General features: G+C 44.6%; 1 protein-coding gene across 2 annotated transcripts in view; it reads left to right on the plus strand.

Moving 5' to 3' along the window:
* herc2 (HECT and RLD domain containing E3 ubiquitin protein ligase 2) overlaps nucleotides 1–16,994 on the plus strand; it is a 49,968-nt gene that overhangs the window by 14,791 nt on the left and 18,183 nt on the right. The window contains exons 13-58 of one of the 2 annotated variants that reach the window (XM_005727136.2): nucleotides 335–492; nucleotides 591–704; nucleotides 1,027–1,278; nucleotides 1,372–1,565; nucleotides 1,644–1,844; nucleotides 2,431–2,659; nucleotides 2,787–2,911; nucleotides 3,431–3,609; nucleotides 3,700–3,884; nucleotides 4,231–4,386; nucleotides 4,491–4,676; nucleotides 4,792–4,968; nucleotides 5,147–5,250; nucleotides 5,339–5,489; nucleotides 5,579–5,793; nucleotides 5,894–6,026; nucleotides 6,247–6,374; nucleotides 6,490–6,685; nucleotides 6,786–6,919; nucleotides 7,171–7,347; nucleotides 7,428–7,564; nucleotides 7,707–7,858; nucleotides 7,953–8,144; nucleotides 8,238–8,425; nucleotides 8,499–8,691; nucleotides 8,782–8,964; nucleotides 9,048–9,232; nucleotides 9,647–9,794; nucleotides 9,876–10,072; nucleotides 10,188–10,427; nucleotides 10,513–10,651; nucleotides 10,834–10,980; nucleotides 11,464–11,606; nucleotides 11,698–11,965; nucleotides 12,267–12,409; nucleotides 12,527–12,625; nucleotides 12,711–12,879; nucleotides 12,974–13,099; nucleotides 13,265–13,373; nucleotides 14,057–14,196; nucleotides 14,283–14,473; nucleotides 14,562–14,667; nucleotides 14,818–14,909; nucleotides 15,004–15,179; nucleotides 16,679–16,790; nucleotides 16,906–16,987. In XM_005727136.2, the coding sequence (XP_005727193.1) occupies nucleotides 335–492; nucleotides 591–704; nucleotides 1,027–1,278; nucleotides 1,372–1,565; nucleotides 1,644–1,844; nucleotides 2,431–2,659; nucleotides 2,787–2,911; nucleotides 3,431–3,609; nucleotides 3,700–3,884; nucleotides 4,231–4,386; nucleotides 4,491–4,676; nucleotides 4,792–4,968; nucleotides 5,147–5,250; nucleotides 5,339–5,489; nucleotides 5,579–5,793; nucleotides 5,894–6,026; nucleotides 6,247–6,374; nucleotides 6,490–6,685; nucleotides 6,786–6,919; nucleotides 7,171–7,347; nucleotides 7,428–7,564; nucleotides 7,707–7,858; nucleotides 7,953–8,144; nucleotides 8,238–8,425; nucleotides 8,499–8,691; nucleotides 8,782–8,964; nucleotides 9,048–9,232; nucleotides 9,647–9,794; nucleotides 9,876–10,072; nucleotides 10,188–10,427; nucleotides 10,513–10,651; nucleotides 10,834–10,980; nucleotides 11,464–11,606; nucleotides 11,698–11,965; nucleotides 12,267–12,409; nucleotides 12,527–12,625; nucleotides 12,711–12,879; nucleotides 12,974–13,099; nucleotides 13,265–13,373; nucleotides 14,057–14,196; nucleotides 14,283–14,473; nucleotides 14,562–14,667; nucleotides 14,818–14,909; nucleotides 15,004–15,179; nucleotides 16,679–16,790; nucleotides 16,906–16,987 (7,451 nt within the window). The remainder of the gene's footprint in view (nucleotides 1–334; nucleotides 493–590; nucleotides 705–1,026; nucleotides 1,279–1,371; nucleotides 1,566–1,643; nucleotides 1,845–2,430; nucleotides 2,660–2,786; nucleotides 2,912–3,430; nucleotides 3,610–3,699; nucleotides 3,885–4,230; nucleotides 4,387–4,490; nucleotides 4,677–4,791; nucleotides 4,969–5,146; nucleotides 5,251–5,338; nucleotides 5,490–5,578; nucleotides 5,794–5,893; nucleotides 6,027–6,246; nucleotides 6,375–6,489; nucleotides 6,686–6,785; nucleotides 6,920–7,170; nucleotides 7,348–7,427; nucleotides 7,565–7,706; nucleotides 7,859–7,952; nucleotides 8,145–8,237; nucleotides 8,426–8,498; nucleotides 8,692–8,781; nucleotides 8,965–9,047; nucleotides 9,233–9,646; nucleotides 9,795–9,875; nucleotides 10,073–10,187; nucleotides 10,428–10,512; nucleotides 10,652–10,833; nucleotides 10,981–11,463; nucleotides 11,607–11,697; nucleotides 11,966–12,266; nucleotides 12,410–12,526; nucleotides 12,626–12,710; nucleotides 12,880–12,973; nucleotides 13,100–13,264; nucleotides 13,374–14,056; nucleotides 14,197–14,282; nucleotides 14,474–14,561; nucleotides 14,668–14,817; nucleotides 14,910–15,003; nucleotides 15,180–16,678; nucleotides 16,791–16,905; nucleotides 16,988–16,994) is intronic. The other variant, XM_005727137.2, reaches the window with a different exon arrangement.

Genomic DNA, 16,994 nt, shown 5'->3' on the forward strand with positions numbered 1-16,994 from the left:
GTGTTTGTCTATTACAGATATAACAGTGGAGTTGTAGGTTTTTTGGAGCATTAAATTAGATTTTGAAGATCTGTTTAAGTTAAATTATTGATGAAACAGGTGGTGCATTATTTCCCAAAATCTGGGACATTTCTATTAATGTTTTGTGCTCGTAGGCCAGAGACAGAATCAAAGGCTTCTGATAGAGTGAAATCCCCCAACCCTGCCAGGTCATTTTAAAAGAATCTGTGTTATTAGTAAAATCATAATGAAAATAAATAAAAATATAAATGATAATTATTAAGGGTAATGAGCTTCCTGAAAAATGTAGCCTTCTATTTTTACTTTATTTCAGATACCTAGAAGAACCTAAAATGATTGGAACCTTCAATGGAAAACAGGCCGGAAAGCATGTGGTGCATATTGCTTGTGGGAGCACATACAGTGCTGCGATCACTGCTGATGGCGAGCTCTATACATGGGGAAGAGGGAACTATGGTCGGCTTGGCCACGGTGAGCTCCAAATCAACTGCCCCTGATAGATATTCTTGACTTTTTTTTTGGTCTCTTTGTCTTTACTAAAATTAGTTGTAATCTGTTGGGGTTTCTAGGCTCCAGTGAGGACCAGACTACTCCCATGGTAGTGACGGCATTCAAAGGGCTGAAGGTGGTGGATGTGGCATGTGGGAGTGGTGATGCCCAAACTCTTGCTGTGACAGAGAATGGTAAGGATGCTTCCTGTGGGTGATTAAAAATGCTGGAATTAAAATCCAGGAATTAATGTTTTTAAAATGTCTGTTACTTAAATAATTGAAATGTACCCCCCTCCTCCCAAAAAAACCCCTTTAAAGTTTCATGTGAATTGCTCAGTGTTGTTGTGTCTGACCTGTGTCACCTATTACAAAACCATTAGCAACAGTAGCAGCTGGTGTGTTTCTTGCTTCTTGGTAGCCAGCACATCGGCCATTTTTAGCTTGATTTATAATAATAGAAGGCACTAGAAATCACCCAGGCTGCAGCGTTTAGCTCCTCAATCTGTTACCACAGGTCAGGTGTGGTCCTGGGGTGATGGAGATTATGGTAAACTGGGCCGAGGAGGCAGTGACGGCTGTAAGACACCCAAGCTGGTGGAGAAGCTGCAGGATCTGGACATAGTAAAGGTGTGCTGCGGAAGCCAGTTTTCAGTAGCCCTCACCAAAGATGGCCAGGTGTACACCTGGGGGAAGGGAGACAACCAGCGCCTTGGTCACGGCACCGATGAGCATGTCCGATACCCAAAGCTGCTTGATAGTTTACAGGGTGAGTGAGCTTGACCTTAACATTGATTTTCAGAAGCTTATTTAAAAAAACAAAACAAAAAAACCCAACAACAAACGTGTTGTTTGCAATCAGGAAAGAAAGTTGTGGACGTAGCTGTGGGGTCGACACACTGCTTGGCCCTCACTGATGATGGAGAGGTGCTCAGCTGGGGCAGCAATGACAAGCTACAACACTTTGATACGCTCTTTTCCAATAAGAAGCAGCCTAAAGCTCTCCCGGGGCTCAACTCCAAACACATAGTTGGAATCTCCTGTGGACCCGGACAGGTAAGATACCATCACTGTTGGTCTCATAATGTTAGTAAAGAACGAGACACAGATCAGTTACCATTTGCTTGTTTTCAGAGCTTTGCCTGGTCCTCGAGCTCCGAGTGGTCTGTGGGGAAACGTGTGCCCTTCGTGGTGGATGTTTGCCCCATGAGTTTCGAGCAGTTGGACTTGCTCCTGCGGCAGGTCAGCGAGGGCATGGATGGCAGCTCAGACTGGCCCCCTCCGCAGGAGAAGGAGTGCATGGTAGTCGCCACACTCAACCTGCTCAGGCTCCAGGTAGGAAACGGCCTTTGAACGGGTGTGGTTTGATTGGAAATGCTTGTAGAAGTAGAATTTTTCCTCTGCATGTTTGTTTTGTGATGGAGCAAATTATTTGATATTAAGTCTATATCATACAATATTACTGGAGAGGAACAGAATTGTTTTGGTGTGTATGTGCTGTTTTTGAACAGCAGTTCTGTTTTTTTCACATCTGCATTTACTTTTTAGTTAACATGAATAACTTTGCAGTGGAAGAAGACTCCATGTCTTTAGTAAAAATTTCACTATGTGTGTGTGTTTGTTTTTTTTGTTTGTTTTTTTTTGTTTTTGATAGTCGGGCCTGAGTCATGTCGTGCTGGACTTGGTTCAAATTTTCTTGACATGCTTAAAGGGATGATTCAGTGAAAAGTCCAAATTTGTCTTAGACTTCCCCAAATTATCTTTATTTATTTATTTATTTATTTATTTTTCTTTTTTTTGGTCATACTTCTGTCCTGTGGTTCCCATTTTAAAGATTAAATGATCAACGAACTGAACAATAAAAGAAATGAAAGGAAATAATAATTTATTGCAGCCCTAAACCTTCACTGTTTTTCCTCAGTTGCATGCAGCCATCAGTAATCAGGTGGATCCAGAGGAGCTGGGGCTGGGCCTTGGAAGTGTGCTGCTCAACAACCTGAAACAAACAGTGGTGGTCCTAGCTAGCAATGCTGGGGTGCTCAACACAGTTCAAGCAGCTGCCCAGGCTGTCCTCCAGAGCGGCTGGTCCGTGCTGCTACCCACAGCTGAGGAAAGGGCAAGGGCTCTGTCCTCACTCCTGCCTAATGCTGGTGAGTACAAATCAAAACATCTGGTAACACTGATTCAGTATGAAAATGAACATTTAATTGTCCATTACCTGTGATCAGTTTGATGGAAGTGCCTGCAAAGGCTGAGTTTTTAATTTTTATTTTCTAGCATCTGGAAATGAGATGAGTGTGAGTCCCGGCCGGCGCTTCATGATTGACCTGTTGGTCAGCAGCTTAATGGCTGATGGAGGGTTGGAGTCTGCACTCAATGCAGCCATCACTGCTGAGATACAGGTCAGTGTAGTAAATGCACGAGTCAGCACTTGGTTGTCTGTTTGAAATGCTGAGTAAATTCTCTCTTGACTGATATTTGTATATGTGACACAAGGCTCACTCATTTGTTGGCACCCCCGGCACAGAATGCCAGTGCAATGCAATTTTAGTTGTGTTTTTTTTTTTTTTTTTTCCTTTTTTCAGTGTGAAAAGTGGCAGCAGAAGTTGTAGCTGGAAGTGCATAGAAGGAAATAATGGTACCTTATGGGCCTCTGACAGTTGTTGAAGGCTGTGTTGCCACAATGCGTAATTGCGTTTCTGGGGAGGTGCACATCAGGTTACAGCGTAGTGTTTCAAAAGCACTTGTAATTACAATTTGCCTGTGGCATACATTTAACAACGTCTAAATCCCACTTTAGAGCACACATGGACAAAATTTGTGACCAAGGACCAGAACCAGCCCATCGAACATCTCCATGTGCTCCCTGACATCCTAAATGATGGTAATAATTTTGTGTATTATATTTTTTTTCATGATAGGACATTGAAGCAAAGAAGGAGGCTCAGAAAGAGAAGGAGATTGATGAACAGGAAGCTAATGCCTCCACCATACACCGGTGTCGCACCATGCTGGACAAAGACCTCATCAACACGGGCATCTATGAGTCGGCAGGGAAGCAAAGCTTGCCCCTTGTGCAGCTTGTACAGCAACTCCTGAGGTACCTTCACAAATTGTGCTGCATATACTCCTATAATGTGGTATAATACTTCACTCCCTGCTAGCATATTCATGGATTTAACTTCTGCAGAAACATCGCCTCCCAGACCATTGCAAGGCTAAAAGATGTTGCTCGTCGCATCTCAAACTATTTGGAGGCAGAGCATGTCAGTAAGGAGCGCTCTGCATCTCTGGACCTACTGCTGCGCTTCCAGAGGCTGCTGGTCAGCAAGCTTTACCTGGGAGTCAATGGCACAGAAAATGTTAATGGATACAGTAAGTCTCTTCTAGCTCTTTCGTTTGTGTAGACAGAGGTTACAAGCAAAGCAGTGCTGTCTCAGTGAGGTGGACAGTGAGGCTCATATGCATCCAATGTGTGGTTTGGCCATAAATCTGACATCAACCTAACCTGATGTGCCTTCTGTTCCAACCAGCTGATTGGTTCGGCACTGTGCCCGGTGTCCAAACATGCATGGGATGAGTGCTTTTGACTTTGTTAACTATCTCATATCTATTGAGGAAATGTTATTTCACAGTAATTGTTTTAATGGTTTTAGTCCCCACCGCTAATTAAGAATGAGTTGCAGAAAGGCAGTGTGTGATTTCTCTGGTGCTTTTCTAGATCCTGAGCTCCTGGGTGTTGGTTCCTTGTTAAAAAAGTACATCGCTTTGTTGTGCACTCACATTGGAGACATCCTCCCAGTGGCAATAAGTATCGCTTCTACTGGTTGCCGCCACTTTGCCGAGGTCTCTCGTGTTATCGAAGGAGATCTAACTGGTAAAAAAAAAAAAATTTCCCTCAGATTTGTATTTCCAGCATATTTATGCTTTAGAGATGTTTGCAACACAGTACTGAATACTGTACTGTTTGTTCTTTGGTAGGAGTGCTTCTCCCTGAGCTGGTGGTGTCCATCATCCTTCTCCTCACCATTGACGCTGGTCTGATGCAGGAGACCGGCTCGATCCCTCTCCTGGCTGGACTCCTGGAACACTTGGACCGTTTCAACCACCTGGCTCCAGGACACGAGAGGGACGATAATGAGGATCTGGCCTGGCCAGGAATTATGGGTAAAACAACATCTATGTTTTACTTGAGTGACATCCTAAATTTTAGGGCAAAGATGAGATGCTACTCTCTGCGTTTCTTTTTAGACTGTAACTAGACTTTCTGCTGTGTTGGCAGGGTCTTTCTTTACAGGGCAGAGCTCCAAGAACAATGAGGAAGTTTCACTCATCCGCAAGGCTGACCTGGAGAATCACAACAAAGATGGTGGCTTTTGGACTGTAATAGATGGAAAAGTGTATGACATCAAAGACTTTCAGGCCCAGTCCCAGTCACTGACAGGAAACAGTGTCCTGGGTAAGACTAAACAGTAGTTTTGGAATGTAATGTGACATCCAGGATTAATTAAAATACCACAGGGACACCCTAAGTGCTCAGTGTTGTAAGCATGGAAGCTCAGAGGCTGGACTTTGTCAAAGGGTTATAAGAGAACTGATGTCAGAACTCATGCCATTTGTTCTTTGCGGTTTAACAGCCCAGTTTGCAGGAGAGGACCCTGTGGTTGCTTTGGAAGCTGCTCTGCAGTTTGAAGACACTAGAGAGTCCATGCAGGCCTTCTGCGTTGGCCAATATATGGAGGTACCAGTTGTACTTTTATTTTAAACACAACTTCTTTTCTTTGTTGGTGGCTTTAGCCTTTGATATTGGGACTTTTTATCATTTTCAGCCTAACCAGGAGACGGTCACTACTCCAGACCTCAGCAGCCTTTCTTCTCCACTTATTGACACTGAGAGGAACATGGGGCTGCTCCTGGGTCTGCACGCCTCCTACTTGGCCAAGAGCACCGCCCTGTCCCCCATGGAGATTGAATGTGCCAGTAGGTTTAATGGTTTTACATCAGCCTGGTTTAAAAATTCACACTTCAGGTTGGAATTCATTTAACACAAGTGTTTGCTCTCTGCACAGAATGGCTCCAGTCCTCCATATTTTCAGGGGGTTTGCAGACCAGTCAGATCCACTACAACTACAATGAGGAGAAGGACGAAGACCACTGCAGCTCACTGGGCACAACCACTCCTGATAAGGCCAAACTTTATTCCCGCAGAATAACTCTCAGCGATCACGCACAGCCTTTCTTGCAGGCCATTGCTGACAACAACACTCAGGACCATACTGTGAAGGTACAAGCAAGGCAGAAATGCCTGAAGAGGTTGTTTCACAGTGAGAAGGAGGCTGATGGGTAACAATGTCATGTTTTGCTTTTTGTTTGGAATATTTTAGGACTTCCTATGCCAAATAGAGCGCTGCTGTAAGCAGTACCATCTTATTGCGCCCATCACCTTCCTCCCAGAGCACCCTGTGGAAGAAGTTGGTCGCCTGCTGCTCTGCTGCCTCCTCAAGCATCAAGACCTCGGTAACTTAGCAACTGAACCCAGAGTGGTCACCTGAGGAGAAATTAGAGGCTAATTATGGCTCACTAAAATGTGTTTTTTCTTCTTGTATTTAATTATACTGAGATTCACACGAGTTTCCTTCATGTAACACTGCTAATACCACACAAAGATATTTCCTAATGAAACTGATCGATGGTGAGTTGCATGTGAAGTTTTAAATAAAAATCTTTCCTGTCACAGGTCACGTTGCGCTCTCACTTGTCAGTCAATGTGCCTTGGGTGTGGACCAAGGAAAGCAGAGATCCCTCCCTAAATCTGTGATTGATGTATGCCGCATGGTCTACCAGGCAAAGTGTTCTCTAATTAAGGTATGCTTTCTGCTTGTGAAATATTTACACGTTATGCGCAGTTAAGCTGTGATGCAAAAGGAAGCAGGAAGATGAACAGAAATGCTAATGCAATGATTGCTTTGTCTTATCATAGACCCATCAGGACCAAGGCCGCTCTTATAAGGAGGTGTGCGCCCCTGTTATTGAGCGTCTGCGCTTTTTATTTAATGAGCTGCGTCCAGCTGTAAGCAACGACCTGTCTATAGTGTCCAAACTGAAGCTGCTGAGCTCCCAGCCACGCTGGAGGAGCATCACCCAGAAGCTCATCAGGGATCGTAGGAAAAAAAGAGGTGGGGCATCAAGAATCTACTGCAGGGTAACAGTTTTTTAATTTATAATCCATCTACTCCTTTTGAATGTGAATGTTATCTTTTTTTCTTTTTTTTGTAGTGCCTAAGAAATCAGAGTCAGCTGATATTGAAGAGCCAAAGCTGGAGAATGAAGGGACCAATGAAGAGGAACTTAATGTTCACATCAGCCCCGCTCCTGCTGACAGGAAATCACCCACTGACAAAACAGTCAAGGTAGTTTAACAGGATTAGTTCATGAGATAAAAAAATGGCCAAAAAAACCATAAAGAAGATGGCTTCAGTTTAAAATCTATTCACCTTCATACACAACGAAAGTTTGGCTCAGTCTGAATTTGTAGATTTATTTGTGTACATTTATGTTGCACTTTCATCCCTTGCAGTTGTAGCTAAAATATCAGAGCAGGACAGTGGAGTGTGTGTGTCTACAGAGTTTGTTGTCAACCTATTATTGCATGTCTTGGCAGCAAGACAAGTGGCAGCCGCTTCTTAACACTGTGGCCAGCGTCCAGAAGTATCGCTGGCTGAAGCACAGCGTTCAAGGTGCTTTCTCTCAGTCCAGCCTCATGGCCACCATCGTGGACTTTGCACTGAAAGAGGAGCCACTGGATGTGGAGAAAATGAGGAAGTGTCTTCTCAAGCAGGTGGGAGTCGGTGTGTGACAATGTTTTAAAGCAGAGTATATAAAACAGGCGGAAATTTGATTAATTCTGTTTCCTTATAGCTGGAGAGGGCTGAAGTGAGACTGGAAGGCATTGACACCATGCTGAAGCTGGCCTCTAAAAGCTTCTTGCTGCCGTCTGTGCAGTATGCAATGCTCTGCGGCTGGCAAAGAATCATACCAGAAGGGACCAACATTGGGTAGACCACCTGGTTTAAATCCATGTTAAAATTATACTTCTTGTTTGTTTGTTTTGAAGTTATTTGTAATAATCACATGACAGTTATTCTAATGATGTAATCCTGGTGCACTTTTTTGTGTTTGTGTTTTTTTTTTTCTCAGAGAGCCCTTGTCTGATTGCCTGAAGGATGTAGATCTGATCCCTCCCTTCAACCGCATGCTTTTGGAGGTGACGTTTGGAAAGTTGTATTCCTGGGCCATCCAGAACGTTCGTAACATCTTGCTTGAAGCAAGCGCTCGCTTCAAAGAGCTAGGTGAGTGCTGAAAAATAAGTGGTTAATTCATTTCACACTATTCTTGACCTGTTGTAGACAAACCAGCTGAATGACCACCTGTTCTTGTGACCAGGTGTGCAGCCAGTTCCTTTACAAACCATCACAAACGAGAACCCGGCGGGACCAAGCCTTGGAACCATTCCGCAGGCCCGCTTCCTTCTGGCCATGATACACATGCTGTCCCTGAAACACGGCTCTAACAGTCTCAGTCTGTTGCTGAATTCAGGCATATTGGCCCTCACTCAGAGTATTCTCAGACTGATAGGTGAGTAGTGTCCAGTCAAAGGCAACCCAGAATGAAATGAAGTGTGTACATATTGTTTGTTCGGTGTTTGATGCCTCTTTTCTGACGCTTCAGGACCGAGTACAGACAGCAGTGATGAGGACCTGAGTTTATGTGCACATGGAGGCTCAGCGACAGTCCTGGAGGAGTCCAGAAAAGAGGCAGCTCCCGCCCCTCTACCTGCCTCTGGCCCAGAGCTGGCTGCCATGATGAAGATAGGTACCAGAGTCATGAGGGGAGTCGACTGGAAATGGGGCGATCAGGTACCTAAATCAGTTTTTACTCTAGCTGCTTATTTTATGGACATATTTAACATTATGTGCGTGGTCTGTCCAGGACGGCCCAGCACCAGGTCTTGGCAGGGTCATTGGGGAGCTGGGTGAGGACGGTTGGATCAGGGTTCAGTGGGATACAGGCAGCACCAACTCCTACAGGATGGGCAAAGAGGGAAAGTATGACCTTAAACTTGCAGAGCCACCACCAGCAGCACAGCCCCCTGTTGAGGACTCGGACACAGAGGACGACACAGGTCAGTTTAAAGGACAGGCTCAGTAGAGATCCTCACAGCTACAGGCAAAGTGTGATGTTCCAGTAATCACCTGTTATATCCTTTATACAGAGGGAGAGCTGATTGAGAAGAGCAGCCATCCTACGGCAATGATGCTAACCAGCACAGTCAACCTGCTGAAGACACTGTCACTCTCAGCTGGGATCCATGCTGAGGTGCTTCAGTCAGATGCTACACGGACCCTGTGTGGCCTTCTCAGGATGCTAGTGGAAAGTGGCGCTAATGACAAGTCTGGTAATTGGATTGCCGTTTTCTTTTTCCTAAGGTCTTATATTGAACAGCATGTTATTCTAACCTGACCTCCTCTGTGCTGTCAGGCTGTCACGCGCACAGATTGGTGTCTCGGGAGCAGCACAGGAGCTGGTGTACCCTCGGCTTCATACGCAGCATTGCTCTCATGCCGCAGATGTGCAGCACCCTCAGTACCTCTGCGTGGATCGGACTGCTCATCCGAATTGTTGAGGGACACCAGTCCTTCAATGCTATTACCTTGCAGAGACAGGTTGAGTACCAGGATTTGCTTCCTCTGCAATTAATGATGCCATTCTTTAGTACTAGAAAACTCTATCCTGTTAAGTAGAGAAATGTGTTGTTCATTGTTAAATATAGTTATAGGAAGCATATTATTAAATTATTTTGGGTTCTAAACAGAGATTTGTTAACTGCAGTTTGTCAAACTAAGAGAAAAATCACGAAGAATTAGATTCTCAACATTTACAGTTAATCTTTCCATTAACTGTAGTTTAGATGAAAGGTTTTGCTTCTTCTCACTCCTACAGTCCAAAAACAAGTTAAAGAAACAGCTTTTGTAGTTTCTACAGAAGCACATAATTTATTTTTGTTGATCAACCAGTAAATTAGCCACACAATCTGAGTGGAGATGTCATCTTTTCTCCCATTCACCCTGTGTTTCCAGATCTTGGCACTACGTCTCCTTCAAGCGGTCCTGCCTTCATGGGACAAAACGGAGCGCTCTCAGGACATGAAGTTCCTGGTGGAGAAGTTGTTTGGCTTTTTGGGAAGCTTGTTGAGCACCTGCTCATCAGACCTGCCACTCCTCCGAGGTGCTGCAATGGTTCAGGCTTAAAGTAACAAATGCAATGCTGTTGTTGTCATTGTATTTTTAATTGGTTGTTCCTTCTCAGAAGGTTCCCTGAGAAGGAGGAAGTCCCGCCCACAGGCGTCTCTAACAGCCACTCACAGCAGCACGCTGGCAGAGGAGATTGTGGCTGTCCTGCGTACACTGCACTCTCTCAGTCAGTGGAACAGCCTGATAAATGATTACATCAACAACCAGCTGAGCTCCATCGCAGATGTTATGGCAAGCTGCCAATCTGAAGTGGTAAGATTTATTGTGGCATTATGAGTCCAATTACAGTGTTGCTTAAATGTTAACTTACAACAATGCTTTTATTCTGCCAGTCAGCTCTAACAAAGCGATAATTATAAATGTCCAGAACTGTCAGTGTTTCCTGGAGGAGTGTTTCCCTGATTTGGAGGGTCCCAGAGTGGGCAGTCTGATGGCAGTGCTGGCGGTGATTGGTGGGATCGACGGGCGCCTCAGGCTTGGTGGCCAAGTCGTTCACGAAGAGTATGGAGAGGGAACGGTCACACGCATCACCCCAAAAGGGCGCATCACTGTCCAGTTTCATGAGATGAGAACCTGCAGAGTTTGCTTGCTCAGCCATCTTAAAACGGTGAGGGAATGCTCAGATACTCACAGATGCATTGAAACTGGCTCCACTTAGCAGTCTGACTTTATTTAATGTTTCTACTCTTTAGCTTCCTGCCATATCCTTCAGTGTGCAGAACCTGCCATTCACTGAACCCATGTTGGCTGTTTGGGCCCAGCTGGTCAGCCTGGCTGGAAGCAAACTGGAAAAACAACGCATGAAAAAGTCACTTAGCCGAGGGCTTACAGGTGCAGACTTGATTGCCTTGCATGTAACTGAAATAAACAAACGAACAATTTTTAAGAAAAATCATCGACTCTGTTTACAGCAGTATGTTTTATAGTATTCTGGCAATATTTGAGACACTGAAAGCGTTTGTTTGGTCACAGACTGAAAGTTTAGTGGGTGTAATCAATGCTGTTGTTTCCAGCCGACCAGGTGGACCTCTCTTTGCTGCGGTGCCAGCAGCTGAGGCTTTATGTTTTAAAGGCAGCTCGGGCCCTGCTGTCTCATCAGGACAAACTCAGGCAGATCCTCTCCCAACCTGCAGTGGTGGACATAGGACCCAATCCCAGTGGTAAGACCTCACCCAGTGAAAGGCTAGGTTAGTACATCTTAAAAATGGACTGAGGAAGTTTGATCATTGGGGACTATTACTGCTGTTTGATGCAGTTTAGTGATTTCAAGGTTCAGTTCACAGGACATTACTGAGATATCAGATGTGTTTCCATACTTGGAGCAAATTCTAGCCATTTAAGGTTTGAAGGCCTTGCACACTGGGTGTTTTCTTAAAATGTACAGCAAGTTGCTGATCAGAGTTTAAATCTTTATTTGCTTACCTTTGAAGTGAAAATGATTTAACCTTAAGGTCGAGGGCACGGATCAAGTTTAGGAAAATCTTGTGAATGCAATAACTTGAGAAATAGGCAACATAGGATTTTAAAATTTCTACCATAGGTGCATCTACTATGAGGCTGAGGGGTACCACTGGTAGCCACCAGAATTTTTTTTTTTTTCAATCTAGATCTTGTCCAGAACTTGTCTGTCTCTCTATGTGCAGAGGATCCAGTGGTTTCATCTCCTGATGTGGGCGACTTGTCTCCTGAGGGACCTCTGCCTCCACTGATTCTCCTGCAGCAGCTGCTTTCTGCCGCCACACAGCCTTCTCCCATCAAAGCCATTTTTGACAGGCAAGAGATGGAGGTATGTCAGTCTAGCTGATTGCAGACAGCTGGTGTCAGCGGTAATGTTGCTGATGTATTCGGTGTGACTTTGACGTTATATGTATGTGCAGGCGGCAGCTCTGGCAGTGTGTCAGTACCTGGCTGTGGAATCTGCCCACCCATCCTCGCCGCTGTTTGAGGAAAGCAGCTCTAGTGAAGCCACCACACCCATCACCACGCAGCACATCAGACCACCCAAACAGAAGAAACAGAAGTCCTCCCCTATCCCGCCCTTACCAATAGTTGGCCAGCTCATGGAGATGGGATTCCCTCGGAAAAACATCGAGTTTGCCTTGAAATCTCTGTCTGGGACTACAGGCAATGCCTCCGGTATCCCAGGTATCTTATCACATGAGTGCTTGGTAGCACTATAGATAATTTAATGTGAAATTACACATATCTGGAAAAGGTACCCACGTACATTAAAGGCCTGTAGGTCAGGAAATGTTAATAATATGAAGGTAACATTTTTCAGTGGATCCATTAAATATATATTAAAGTTCTTGTGCATTTAAAAAAAAAAACAACAACAAACAGCTGATTTTGAAAAGATACCGATTTGTTTTTCATAAAACAAGGCCTGCTTGCCTCATGATGTTTAGACATTTACCTCAGGAGAGTAACTGAGCATATCCATCAGGTGTTGAGACTCTGGTGAGCTGGCTGCTCGACCATCCAGACGTTCATGTCACTGAGCTGTCAGATGCCGACACTGTGTCTGATGAATACTCAGATGAGGAGGTGCTGGAGGAGCTGGAGGAGGCAGAGCCTGCATTCTCTGTGGTGTGTTCCTTACTCTTTTATTTCTGGTGTGACCCTCACAGTTACCTGTCCCTCAACTTGTCAGATTCAATTATTAATGCCTTCATATATGATTAAAATACGTGTCTGTCACATTAGCCTTCAGGTGCAGTTGTGACTGAAAGCCAGATATTTAAGAAGAGATCTGATTTCCAAAGCAACGATGATTACGCTGTTTATGTGAGAGAGAACATTCAGGTGAGAGTGTTTGCTTTTGTATGTTTTCTGAATCTGCCTTAAAGACATGATGAATTGGTGTTACGACTCAGCGGCTTCCCTACAGGTGGGCATGATGGTGAAGTGCTGCAGAACGTACGAGGAAGTGTATGATGGCGATGTGGGCAAAGTGATTAAGCTGGACAGAGATGGGCTTCATGACTTGAATGTGCAGTGTGACTGGCAAAATAAAGGAGGAACATACTGGGTTCGCTACATCCACATCGAGCTGCTTGGTAAGATAACAGTTAATGTGATGCTTTGCAGGCATGCTAATAACAGGAAGTAAATAGACATAAGAAACCCGTGTCTCTGATTTTGCCGTTTCAGGATTCCCACCACAGAGTTCTCCTTCTCACATAAAGATTGGTGACAAAGTGAGGGTGAAGCCCACAGTCACAACACCAAAGTACAAGTGGGGCTCTGTCACACACAGGAGTGTGGGGGTGGTTAAAGGTAAGCAGAGTCACTCCAGTCTTAAGACAGTATCATCTGTTTTTCTTTGAATTGAATTGAAATTTTTATTTCAGTCAACAACAACAACAACAGATTTTTCTTCTGTTATTGTAACTTGAATCCACCGTTTATTGTGCTAATAGAGCCTCGTTGTTTGTTTTTTAGCTTTCAGTGCCAATGGAAAAGATGTGATTGTCGACTTTCCACAGCAGTCCCACTGGACTGGTTTGTTGTCTGAGATGGAACTGGTCCCCAGTGTTCATCCTGGAGTGAGGTAAAGATGTACTAAATTGGAATCTTAGTATGTTGTGAGTAGCAATGTGAGGGATTAGTTGTCCAGATTTTTATATATTGCTTAGTAGCAGAAATACTTATTGGTTAAACTAATTGTTTATATTTTAACAGTTGCTAAGACATCATCCACCACTAGCTTGGTGTCAACAAGCTTTGTTAACAAGCTTTAGACGAAGGGGTCAGTCAAGCAGATCACAGCTACATGAAGTTCCTGCAGATGTTGAAAATCAACATCATCAGAATAAAATGACCACTGTACTTGAGCAGTAACCACATCCCACACAGGTGTTTCAGCATTAACCTGCGAGGAAAGTCTCCTTCTGAGCAACGAGGCCAATATTTCTAGAAGATCCACTTACCTTGTTCTGAGCAGTTTCACGTGGGAATTTATTTTAAATATATCTGTAGTCTTTGCACATGGTTTTGAGTAACCGAGTCATTATTTCTGGAAAGGTACATTTGAAGCTGAGGTATTCAGATCTAATTTTTTGATGCTTTGAGCAGCACAGAGTGAGTATATTCAAGAAGAGGGAGGTTTATAGTTTGTTTTCAAAGCTAAGAAACTTGCAGTGAAATAAATGGACCAAGACCCATAAGGAAAATAGGTGAATTAGATTTTGCTTGAACTGAACATTTTACATGAAACCCTATTGCTTTCTCCAGATGTGACGGCTGCCAGATGTTTCCTATTAATGGCCCCAGATTTAAATGTAAAAATTGTGACGACTTTGACTTCTGTGAAAACTGCTTCAAGACACGCAAACACAACACCAGACATTCCTTTGGCAGGATCAATGAGCCTGGTTAGTCCTACATTCGCCAACATAAAATTCTGTGGTGGTTCTACGTACGTGTGCATAAACCTGTCCTCCACCTTCTCCACAAACAGGCCAGTCTCCGGCTTTCTGTGGGCGTTCAGGAAAACAGCTAAAGAAGCACCACAGCAGCCAGCGTGGGATGCTGATTGACGATTGGTCTCGAGCCGTCAAGAGCCTCAACGTGTCGTCGTCGGTTAACCAGGCTTCGCGCCTCATCGACTGCAGTGATCAGTGTTGGCAGTCCTCTGGCTCACAGGGGAAGGTAAGAGCGAATTGCATAGTCTAATAGGCCGGATGACAGCCTGATTAGTTTGCTTTATTAACGTTTAATATTTTCTTTTTCTTTGCAGCACTGGATTCGTCTTGAGCTTTTCCCAGACGTTCTTGTTCACAGGCTGAAGATGATCGTAGACCCGGCGGACAGCAGCTACATGCCCTCGTTAGTGGTGGTGTCAGGTGAGTTCAGATGTTTTTTGTTTTATGTAAAATTGTACTGATATTAGTATTTTTCCCTTTTGTTTGAGCAGATGACAGTTTAATTTTAAACTTTGAGACCAATTGTTTGTTTTTTAGCATTTTGATCATTCTGACATTTTTATCACGCAGGTGGAAACTCTTTGAACAACTTAATTGAACTCAAGACAATTAACATCAATCCCACTGACACCACTGTCCTCCTCCTTTGTGACTGCACTGAGGTTTGTCTGCTTCAATAACTGACAGCTTCTAATTGTTTTTGTTTCCCCCCTAAGCTCAAGTGTCGTAATAACTTTATATAAACACCCCCAACAGTATCACAGGTACATTGAGATTGCAATCAAGCAATGCCGCAGCTCTGGTATCGACTGCAAGATTCACGGACTCGGCATTGTGGGACGCATTAGAGCTGAGGATGAAGACCTGGCTACAGTCCCTTTCCTGGCCTCTGACAATGAAGAAGAGGATGATGAAAAAACTGCAGCTGGGAGGTGAGATGAGGCAGAATTATTTCCAGGTTCCAATCATACATATGCGCGATTCGCTTTCCAGGGGATAGCCTGTGAGTTTGTGGTTCTACCATGTGGCCTGTCACCGAACCCAATGATGTTTGTGAGATGCACTGAGGCAGCAGTGGGTACTACTCAGCAAAAGGGCATTTGAGTAGCAGCACACATCAAAAACTGGCTGCTGCCAGCTCCTACCTGTCAACAGGAAGAGAATTTAGACTTCCAGATAAATGTGGAACAGAGCGTATTGAGACCCACTGAACATATTAACTTCACAGCGCTCAGACTTGATGCCCTCCAGTGAAGACTTTCTCCAGACAGACTGGTGACGATGCAGTCAACCATAGCTCTTTGTTGCAGGGCAGCTCTGTTACCCTCAGACAGTGCCAGAGGCTGCTGAGTCTGATGGATTCCTCTTTATCAGAGATACCGCTGGGTACATGAGAGGTTTTCAGCTCTGAGTGGCCTCACTGGGATTAGACCGTCATCGTGACTCCCTCCATGGACTGCTCAGGTCAGACTCTGGGCATGGTTTTAGCCAGTCGCTAAAACATTTGCTCTCTTGGCTGAAAGGGCACCATGTTTTAGTGAGGTCAGATGCTTCCACTGTTATGGCTTATATCAATAGAAATGGGGATCTGAGGTCACGTAGATTACACACACTGGCCCACTGACTGTTAGTCAGCAGTCATCTATAGTCATTGACAGCGACTTGTGTTTGGAGAATTTTGAACTTGTCTGTGGATTTTGGAAAAAAAGGAAAAAACCACTGCCCTCGAGACTGTAGCAGTAAAGCGGATCTGGCTGCAGTTCACTCAGTTGCCTGTGGACGTTTTTGAGTAAGTGGAGCGTGTTCAGTGCCCACACTGGGGGCTTACGAATGGCCAAGGACCCTCCTTTATACATTTCCCCCAGTGGCCCTCATTCCCCCAGCTTTGGCCAGATAGGGACAGGCGCCCACACTAGGCCAGGTAAACACTGGCTGGCAGAAATTTTTCAGCTGCTGCTCTTCAGCTCACCATGGCCTTTGCTACTGTGCAGAGACTTTTAGGCACAGGGGGAAATATTCCACGTCCACCCAGAGAGGCTAGCTCTTCGGCCCTGGCCTGAGTAGATCAACCTGAGCATGCTTGGGGCTCCTTTATAGTGTTATTGACACTGTCCAGTGTGTTAGAGCGCCATTCACAAGCTACATGAGCACAAATGGCATAAGTGCTGCTTAGAATCACAGGGCATCCCATTACTGTGCTCTGTGGCAGTGATTCTGTTATTTCCTCAGGCTCTGGTTAAAAAGAGTAAGACCTTTGTTACTATCAAATTCTATTTAGCAGCTATTTCAGTCTGCCAGCACTCGCTGATAGTGGTTTTAAACTTGTGACGAACGTAACTGTGCAACAATGTTTTATTAAAGATTTTTATTATTATTTTAAAACAAGGAAAAATGTGAATCCATATTCAGCCTCTCTTGCTTTACTTTTCAGTCTTGCTCGGAAGAAGCCGTCAGGACTGGAGTCCGCAGCCACCATCAGGACCAAAGTTTTTGTGTGGGGTCTGAATGACAAGGACCAACTGGGAGGACTCAAAGGCTCCAAGGTGCCGTTTCTCCTAATGAATCAGTAATTGAAAGATTAGGGCTTGTGTGCCTTTGTCCCAAATTGGGTGTGCGTGAGTGAGCTGCACTCTCTAATCTCTTTCGGTTTGTTCTCAGATCAAAGTGCCATCCTTCTCCGAAACCCTGTCTGCACTCAATGTGGTGCAAGTGGCTGGTGGCTCCAAAAGCCTCTTTGCAGGTGAGGA

Source organism: Pundamilia nyererei, unplaced genomic scaffold (genome assembly GCF_000239375.1).
Source record: "Pundamilia nyererei isolate P.nyererei 1_Seehausen unplaced genomic scaffold, PunNye1.0 scaffold00023, whole genome shotgun sequence".
Lineage (NCBI taxonomy): Eukaryota > Metazoa > Chordata > Actinopteri > Cichliformes > Cichlidae > Pundamilia > Pundamilia nyererei.